The 9,646-nt window shown below is 36.5% G+C and overlaps 1 protein-coding gene across 3 annotated transcripts; it reads right to left on the bottom strand.

The window, feature by feature from the left end:
• Window positions 1–252: 252 nt before the first annotated feature.
• VCPKMT (valosin containing protein lysine methyltransferase) lies at window positions 253–8,948 on the bottom strand. Of its 3 annotated transcripts, XM_056810982.1 has the most exons (7): window positions 8,582–8,948; window positions 8,026–8,136; window positions 7,550–7,622; window positions 6,635–6,754; window positions 4,830–5,049; window positions 2,370–2,473; window positions 253–1,175 (listed from the first exon to the last, which is right to left on the bottom strand). In XM_056810982.1, the coding sequence occupies exons 1-5, from the start codon at window positions 8,845–8,847 to the stop codon at window positions 4,966–4,968; spliced, it is 654 nt and encodes a 217-aa protein (XP_056666960.1). In that variant the 5' UTR covers window positions 8,848–8,948; the 3' UTR covers window positions 253–1,175; window positions 2,370–2,473; window positions 4,830–4,965. The 3 variants fall into 3 exon arrangements, with proteins under 3 accessions (XP_056666960.1, XP_007473219.2, XP_007473221.2); XM_007473157.3 differs by lacking the exon at window positions 4,830–5,049; XM_007473159.3 differs by lacking the exons at window positions 253–1,175; window positions 2,370–2,473; window positions 4,830–5,049 and adding an exon at window positions 5,056–5,196.
• Window positions 8,949–9,646: the final 698 nt, after the last annotated feature.

Below are 9,646 nucleotides of genomic sequence, written 5' to 3'. Positions count from 1 at the left end.
ACACTGTAAAGGAAAACATCTTTGGAAGAATTAAGAATTATGATAAATGCAAAGACCAATCCAAACACTTCAATCCTCTTGGCAGAGGAAGCAAAGACATAAAACGAGTTTTATGCTATAAGTCACAGTATACCAATTTATCTTGCATTAGTAGAATTATTACAAAGGTTTTTCAAATTTTAATTTAATTTGGAGGGAAAGAAGGTATAGTGAAAACAAAAAAAGTCAATGAAGAGTCAATGAAACATTGAATTTGTTTAATTACTTTAATAAGCAGGAAAATGGAAAGGTAGTAATAACAAAAAAAAGGTAACTTAAAAGAATATTAATGAAACCTTAAAAAATAAACAAAATAAAGAAGAAACTTCAGAAGCAGATAGATACAAGACATACATGATAGTGTTGGAACTACCATGTTATACAATTTTTTAAAACTATCTACATAACTGAGTTTCACAGTGTCATAATCCCATTTTTCTTTACTTTTTTGGACAAAGAAATGTTTGTATTTCTCAAATTTATAACAAATTTTTTTAAAAAGCAAATGAGAACCCGCTCAGTTTGTCTTCAAACATGGAATGCTTTAAAGTATTAAATATATCTTAAATTATAATAAAAAAAATATTTGTAAAACAAAGATTGCTAGCTTATTAAGGACAAAACTAAAATCCATGAGACCCTTTCACATTTATCTAAATTGAAAGCAATTTAAAGTACAGTTGTGAGGTTCAAAAATTGTCCATTCAAGAAATAAAATCAAATGTTCTTCAAATTCTTGAAAGAATGCCAAGTTATCACTTTAGCAGACTTCCAGTCTCAGCATTTTTTCCCCCAACACATGATCCACCACTAAATGGTCTTTAAAACAGAATTTCATGTTGGGTCAAACAACAGCTTTGGTTACATATCAGTCTCATCCAACATGCAGGGAATCTACCACTTTTAGGAAGGCTGGAAGGTCACCTTGGAGGACTTTTAGTAGAATTCATTTCTGAATTCAAAGTAGCACCCATATTTCTATTTCTCTTATTCAAATCCAGTGTCTTCAATAAGTCATGATTATGTGAGGAAAACTTTTTTCATGCTATTCTTATTAAGCCAAATTCACATGTTTAGCTTATCTAGTTGTTGCAAACTTGTAAAAAATGATGAAAGGTTTCAAAGCTGTCATTTCTCTATAAGAAAAGGAAAAAGAGATAAAAAGTTTTAAGTTCCAAGCCTTTAACTAAAAACAAAAACAAAAACAAAAAAACACCTGAAAAAAACTACATTGTCTATACCCACATTTAATAATGTCATCACTTTTTCTAAATAGCCATTTTCTTCACATTACTTCAGAGCAATATTCTATCATACTGATGTTATTCAATCATGTCGAAATCTTTGTGACACCGTGGACCATAGCAGGTCAACACTGTCCATGGAGTTTTCTTGGCAAAGACACTAAAGTGATTTGCCACTTCTTTCTCCAGGGGATTAAGGCAAACAGGTTAAGTGACTTGCCCAGAGAATCACAGCTAGCATGTCTGAGCCACCTAGCTGCTTCCAAATAATCGCACTATATTTTGTCTGATATAAAAGTTTTTACTTTATATAACTCTTAATCACCCTCACTGACAAAGGTAGTACAGATAATATAAACAACCCTTTATATATTTGATTTTGTAATGCATTTTTGGGCAAGAGTTGCCACTTGAATTATGTTTTACTTAGCCTACTTAAATTCACTTGGCATGGGCACTTTTTTTTTTTTTTAAAGGCAATGGGGGTCAAGTAACTTGCCCAGGGTCACACAGCTGGGAAGTGTCTGAGGCCAGATTTGAACCTAGGACCTCCCATCTCTAGGACTGGCTCTCAATCCACTGAGCTACCCAGCTGCCCCCTGCATGGGCACTTTTTATTTGTTGAATTGTCCACAAATCAACTTAAAGTGACAGGCCCTGTCACATATAATGACAGAAGACATCAATTCAAAATTAAAAAGTTTTCCTAGATTAATTTAAGGGTAATAAGCAAAAGCTGACTACATGTAAAAAATATATATTAAAACATGGCTCAATTTTTGCTTCAAATTCTTGACTAGAGATTTCCAAGCCTTTCATCCATGAGTAGCACAAGTGGGACTAAGCAATGATAGTATCACTAAGACTTAATGGAGGGGGGCAGCTGGGTAGCTCAGTGGATTGAGAGCCAGACCTAGAGATGGGAGGTCCTAGGTTCAAATCAGCCCCTTCAAATACTTCCTAGCTGTCTGACCCTGGACAAGTCACTTAACCCCCACTGCCTACTTCCTTACTGCTCTTCTGCCTTGGAACCAATCTATATTAGTGATTCTAAGATGGAAGGTAAGGATTTTTTTTTAAGGTTACCATTTTTTCTTTCTGATATATAAAATATGAATATCTTCACTCCGATATTCTTCATCATGTTTCTCCAAAGGAATCTTTTCCAAGTCAAAATCCAACTGGAGGAGCTATTATAGAAAAACAAATGTTTAAAAATATAACTTTAAGAAAGTCAATTAAGTTTATCTTTACATTATAGAAAAAAACATTAAAACTAAACATTACCATATACTAAAACCATAAATAATAAAGAGTCCAAAAGGACCTAAAGATAGTTTAAGGGAATGGTTCTCTCATAAAGGGAGCTTGATCCTTTAGTTATAAACCACATACACATAAATTTCTCATGAGTTCTTATTTGCATTTTGCTTAATTCTCACCTAATATAAATGACTGAAAGCATCGAATATGTACTCTTTAGCTTATGTAGGAAGCCAGTCTCTTTAAATACTGAACAAATAAAGAACTAGAGAAAAGTCATAAGGATCTTTTCCCAATAAGGGATCATTTATCCTGCATAATAGAACTTAATGTTAATATATAATCATTACTTACAAAAAGCCCACCATAAAAATATTGGCTGCTTACCAACACCAATTTTTGAAAACAAAATAGTAGAGAAATTCATTGAAGACCTTAAAGACCTCCCAAATCAAATTAAGACACACACTGATATTTGGTTACATTGATACTTGAATGCAAAGTTGGGAATAGGTAAGGATGAGGAAAAAATTTTTGGAAAGCACAATTCATGAAAAAAAGTAACAATAGAGACTAGTAACTTGTAAATTACATAATCTCATGCCTTTATATTACCAAGACATTCTTGAGGAAAAAAAAGGGGGTGGGGGGCAATAGGCTTTGAGCATGGCATATATCAAATAACATCATAAAGAAACATCAAAGTGAGTTAACATGGAAAGCACTTTGCAAACTTTAAAAGCACTATATAAGTGTTATGTAATTATTATAATATAATTATTAAATAAAGCATATTTTAGTAGGAAGGATAAGATCTTTTATTGATGCAGGAGCTATCTCTGAATTGGTTTTGTACAGTCAGATCATCAATATGTCAAGATTAGTAAAAATAGGAAAAAGACACTCTATGAGTAAAACATCCTGACCCTGAATTAAAGTTACTAAAAATAAAAAATGGGAAAAGGACAATAGAAATGGCATCAACAACTAATACAATAATTTCACTTGGAAACTAACTGCCAAAACAGAGTCCAAAAGAATCCAGAAAGCACTTTAGCAAATATCTGCCTTACTTGCCAAATACAGAGAAGGTTGCCAAAGGCAAAACCAGTTTAGAATATAAACTCATCTGTAAAACTTCATGAAGAAGGATGATGCAGTTTAAAGAAAGTTTGGGAAGATATCTAATTAAGCAAAGTCATCACAAAAGCATCTAAGATAAAAATGGGATTATTCCAAAGAGAAGGAAAACTTAAAATTTGAAAAAAACATTTTAATAGACTGTTTTCTCCCACAAAAATAATAGAACTGATACATATGAACCTAAAGAACCACAGTCCCTTTTCTACCACCTGTTAGTGGTGATAGAAATGACACTAAAGAAGAGAGTCAGAAAAAGGAACCAGATCAGATTAAGTATATATAGAGAAGATCTGTGGTAGGAGTAATATGACTGAGGGGGTGCTAAAGGACTGAAACACAAGGTATATAAGAGAAGAAACTACAAAGGTACAGGAAAAAAATCTTGGCCCTCATTAATACTGAAAAAAGTGGCCAAAAGAACATCAATACCATCACCCTCTCAGCTCTCCCCTCTATAAAGACTCTTTCTGAATCCTCTCATATGTAAATCAAGGACATTCTTAATGATGGTATTTAAGGGCATTACCACAAATGTCCTGCTGGCTTCCAAAGAATCCTGTGTAGTAGCTTCACATTTGAGTAATATAAATGGTTTAAATGCTTCCATTCAGTCATGTGTCACCCAGGAATTAAGGACATAGAAGTTTAAGGAATGATAAAACAATCCCCTTATTGACTGCTGAGCAAAAAGACCCACTGACTTATGAGGCACCTTTAAAAGAATAAACAATCCTCAGTTGCTCTCTTCTCTACCAAGCTGCAGACAGTATCAAGACTAATCAACTTTATCTATGAAGGAATAGGGGAAGACCACTTTTTGTCCTCACTTCAGCAGCCTGCCAACCATTCCCACATGGTAGCTAATGCAGAGCAAGCTTCAAATAGTCAAGCTTGAGAATGGGCCTCCAGTTTGCCTTTTCCGCTTTATGTTCCATTGACTTATCACAGGTGACTGAACAATGATCACAAAACCCACAGGTTCAACTTTGGCAGCAACCTCCTAAATTTGAAAAGTGAAACCAGAGATGCTGGTTTCACTTGTTGTGGCCTAATCGGTGGCAAAGGGAATTATGATTTAGAGAAGATAGCTACCAATAAGAGGATAAGCTCAACAAAAAAGCAGAATTAAATGTAAAATACCTAATCAGCAGTCCCATAAACACCTTCATGTTCTGATATTCAATTCTCAACTTCCCAGGGAGTACAACAGTAGTTAATACTGATGCTTGTTTAAATTATTGTCAATGTTTGCTTGTGAATTACTTCCTCTAAGAAACTACACGATGAATATCAAGCAGAGGTCAATACAGATGCATATGGTGAGTGTCAGTAGGTGGTACACATAACCAATGAGGCTCTCCTAAGAACAGAAGCAAAGGTAATCATCAAGGAATTGTTAAGACAGAAAGAAAACATAACTGCTTCACAGGTACTCCTGTTGTTGATCTTTAGCAGGACTGGGTAGAATTCCCATGGTGAACTTCTGAGAGAATATGGTCAGAGTCACCTAGGATGGGAAGATATGAGTGGATTGTAATATGCCTTAGAGAAAATTTCTGAAATGATGAGACAGAGAATCATTTGTATATTTAAGTAACTGAATTTTTAAGTCCCTCAAACTTGGGAACTACAGAGAAAATTTTTTTGTTTCTTAGGCTAATATATATTGTAATTAAGTACAAAGCAAGTTTCTAGGAATGTGTACCCAGGGAAGAGGCAGGAAACACCTTACCATCACGTATTTCTGGTCACCTATAAGAAATCCTATTCCAAAGCTTTGTTGTGGCAGGAAACTGAATGACCCTGAGCTCTTGAAGACTATGCAAAATGGTCATGAGCTCTGGCAGGTTCTACTGAGCTGGAAAAGCTTGTAATAACCATTACATCTTTCATCCAAGGCCCAGAAAAGAGGACTGGGCCCAGATTTTTAAAAGGGGTAGTGGGGCAGGCAGAACAACTTATTAAACTATCTCACAAGATGTTGGGGGGGGGGGAGGTTATAATTTGTGTTTGTGGCTTATACATGGATGAACTCGTACATCATCAAATTATTTTTCAATTACACAACAATTTCAGTGTTTGCTCAACATACATATATACAAGTTAAGTGCTACTTTTAGAACAGTTTAAGAAAAATTTGTTTAAACAGCTGCAGAAACCTGTTCCAGATATGTGGTATAAAGCTCCACTCAAACTCACCTGTTTTGAACAAAGAATCTATAAAACTTTTTTTAAAAAATCAGCAGACAAGTCACATATGCCCCCCAGAGGATAAAAGGAGAAACATATCTTGCACAATTTTATAATATTTATTTTTCAGGTGAAGCTAAATCCAGGTTTAATACTGTTTAAATCGGACAAAATACCAATTGAGATCATTACTTGAATAGATTTTTCTCTCTCCCGTCATTTTTCTACCAACAATCCAAACAATTTTCCACCAGTAATTTAAGTTTTATAGATATTAAGTTCATTTTAAGGTTATCAATATACTTACCAATCAAGTATAGACCAAATGAATTTTTTTTTATACAGGATATCAAGAAATTTATTTTTTTTAAAGAAAAAGTCAAGGAATTCAAGACAAAAATTATAAGGACATTCACAATAATAATAATAATACATGTATGTAACATTTTTGGCAAGGCACATTATATAAATTATGTTATTTTAACCACTTAACCTAAACATAAATGTTTTTTAATATCTGATTTATAGATAAGAAAACCAGGTTAAATCACTGGCAGAGGATGAAACAACTATTTTGAATTAGATCTTCTTAATCCCAAGCCTAGAGCTGCAATCATTAAGTCTAGTTGTCACAAATTTTTTATGAATATTGAGAATAAAGATCTAAGTTTTGTCCATTTCTTTCAGAGTTTATCAAACTTTGAAAATAAATGATAAGACCAGTCTATAGTCTCCAGTTATAATGAAGTACTTACCTCAAAATACTTTTTCTCTATTTCTGGATTTTTCCCCATAGTTCGTTGTTCGTAACAACATATGATGCAGGTCTTAGGCCCACTGAAATCCTTTAAAGTCTTTAACAATGGCTCCAAAGACTGTTGAAAAGGAAATAACATTTTTACTATGAGTTCTAATTACTACAACTGGAAAAACTTATAAATGAACTGGGTCTTCTTTATATTTCCCAGACTACCCAGTAAAATATTTTATAAACAGTGTACACCCAAGTCTTAATTTCTAAACTTTACTAACTAGTGAATTAGACTCAGTTTCACTGATTATAAAAGGGTCAAAATGGAAAAAATGAAAAATTAAAGAAAATTGTTCTCTGCTCATGTTTCTCCTAAATCTCATACTTAAAACATAGTACCAAATTTGAGCATTTCCTTAACTTTAATCACAAGTAAGCTCTATGCTTAGTAAGTATAAGTTACAAAACATTATCCATTTAAAAAGAAAAACATCGCAAAACTCTAATAATGTTCAAAGAAATTTATTTAGAATCTTTTCATAGAAATTTAGCTCTTGAAATACCATTTAAAAAAATTTTTTTAATTCGTTCTGAAAAGTAAAAAAAATCTGTAAATCATATTTTTGAAGACACAATTTAGTTCTAAATGTTTCAAAATGGATCCATTCCTTATTCAGGCTTGCTACACAACTAGATATTTTTGATATTTTATAACCCCTAGTGACCTTTCCCTTCCCTGAACTTTCATACAGTTTGTACTAAACAAATAGTTTTATTTCTCCAACTAGTCTACTGGTTCCATGAAGGACAAGGGCTTGTCTTGTAAATCTAAATACATGTGGTATACATCTAAAATCTTTTTTTTTTAATGCTGTTGTATAAAAAGCTCTAATGAACTGGAAACAGGCTTCATGGTTACCTCTTCATAGTATATACAGTCAGCCATCAATATGTAATCAGGTGGAGGGAGATAGTCTTTTCTTTCTTCGCCCCTTAAAAAGAGACATTACATGTATCAAGATTTATTTTTCAAATTTTAAAACTTTTAGACAGATTAGAAAACTACATTACTTCCTCAGGAAGTAAATTTTCAGCACGAAGATACTTTATCTTTTTATTTTTTAAAAACCCATACCTTCCATTTTAGAATCAATACTGGGTGTACTGGTTCAGACATTAGAGCCATAAGGGCTAGGCAATGGGGGTTAAGTAACTTGCTCAGGGTCACCCAGCTAGGAAGTGGCTGAGGCCAAATTTGAACCTAGGACCACCTAAGCCTCCCATCTCTAGGTCTGACTCTCAATCCACTGAGCCACCCAGCTGCCCCAACAGATACACTTTAAATAAAGCTACATCTGCAGGATTCTTAAACTCAAGTTAAAAGAGCATACAAACCATTTCAGTACCTTGGCTTGGACAGAACCAGTGATGAGATGCTCGTTCATTTTAATATTCAACTTCAGCAAGTCCTGCAGTTCCTCGAGATCTGTGACTATCACATCTGCCCTATAAAATTGTAGAAACAAACACAAGTGTTTGTATGTGTATATGTATGTGGGGGAACGGGGGGGGGGGGGGGGGGTTGGGAGGGAAAGAGGAAGTGGATGGGCGGATCAGAGGCAGGACGCCAAGTCCGGTTCAGGCAGAATTCGCACGCGTATGCGTAAAGGACGGAGGCCACGTCCGGGTCCAGGAAGAGCTTGCGTATAGGCACAGGAAGCGGGACTCCAAGTGCTTAGATAGACCCAGCGCGTAAGGCTGGGTGCAAGGGCGTGTGTAGGGAGCGGGATGCAGCGTCTGGTCTGGATAGAGCGTGCGTGCCCTCGTGTGTAGGTCCCAACCTAGAGGGCCTCGGCCTCCCTCCGCTTACTTCTCTTCCCCCCAAACCCACCTTGTCTCCCCCCCCCACCCCCCGCTCCAGTTGAGCCCGTAGCGGGATCACCGCCCATACCCAAGGGTGGCCGCCATAAGCCCTACAGCGCCAGTGCCAGCTCCCAGCTCCAGGACTGATCTCTGGCGCAGAGCCTGTGTCCCGGCTGCAGCGCCGCCGGAAAAGTGCTGCGTCTCCAGGTACTTGGCCAGGACGATGGCGGCGTCCCACACCACACAGCCCACGCTGCCTGAGCCGTACTGTTGGAGCCGCAGCACTGTGCCGTCCCGCTTCTCTAGTGGCCGCACGAAACTGCATAGCCCATCTTCCAACACTGCCTCCGCCATAGCCCTCTCAAGCTGCCGGGCAAAAACCGGCCAACAAGACCAGCACCCAGCAGACGCCTGCCTGCCGGCCTGCCTGCGCCCCTGCGCATGCGCGTGACCTGTCGTCGCCTGGCTTTCCGTAGAGGGGGAAGGGTTTGTTACTAGAGCGATGAAGCCAAGCCCAGAGAAGTGGTTCTTAATCATCAGGTGAACAGATTTCTGGAGGTCTCTGAACCTAGATGGAAAAAAAAATTTTTTAATATTGTCTTATTCCTTTAGAATGCAAGCTCCTTGAGGGCAGGGCCTGTCAATCTTTTTGCTTATGTTTGTTTTTCCAGCACTTAAAATGATTTCTGGAACGTAGTAATAATAATAGCATTTCCCTAGTGATTTACTATGCATCAGGCACTTTTTACATAGATTATCTTATTTGATCCTCACAACAATCCTGGAAGGGAGGTGCTGCTGTTATCCCATTTTGCAAACAAGGAAACAGAGGGAGGCAGATGTTATATGACTTTCCAAAGACTTCACAACTAGTAAATGTTTTGAGATCATATTTGAATTCGAGTTCCTTTGACTCCAGGCATAGGACTCAGTCCACTGCTTAAATAAATGCTTGTTGATGGACAATATAATTGGCTTCATTTGTAAACCTATGTATTTTATTTTGTATATTTAAAAACATTGTTCTGAGAAGGGGTTCACCTTGGTCCACCAAGGACTTCTTCACCTTGAGGGCAGGGACTGTCCTTTGCTACTTTTTCTATTCTCAGCTCTCAGCACAGTGCCTGGCACCTAGTAGATGCTTAATAGACCT

Source organism: Monodelphis domestica, chromosome 1 (genome assembly GCF_027887165.1).
Source record: "Monodelphis domestica isolate mMonDom1 chromosome 1, mMonDom1.pri, whole genome shotgun sequence".
Classification (NCBI taxonomy): domain Eukaryota; kingdom Metazoa; phylum Chordata; class Mammalia; order Didelphimorphia; family Didelphidae; genus Monodelphis; species Monodelphis domestica.
The sequence above is the reverse complement of the archived record's forward strand: the minus strand, read 5'-3'. Positions and strand labels throughout refer to the sequence as shown.

Coding starts and splice junctions, on each gene's coding strand:
- VCPKMT (XM_007473157.3), bottom strand. CDS start 8,847: ATGGCGGAGGCAGTGTTGGAAGATGGGCTATGCAGTTTCGTGCGGCCA. Junction 7,623..8,025: donor CAAGCCAAGGTACTGAAATG/GTTTGTATGCTC, acceptor TCTCTTTTTAAG/GGGCGAAGAAAGAAAAGACT. Junction 6,755..7,549: donor ACTGTATATACTATGAAGAG/GTAACCATGAAG, acceptor CCTTTTCAACAG/TCTTTGGAGCCATTGTTAAA.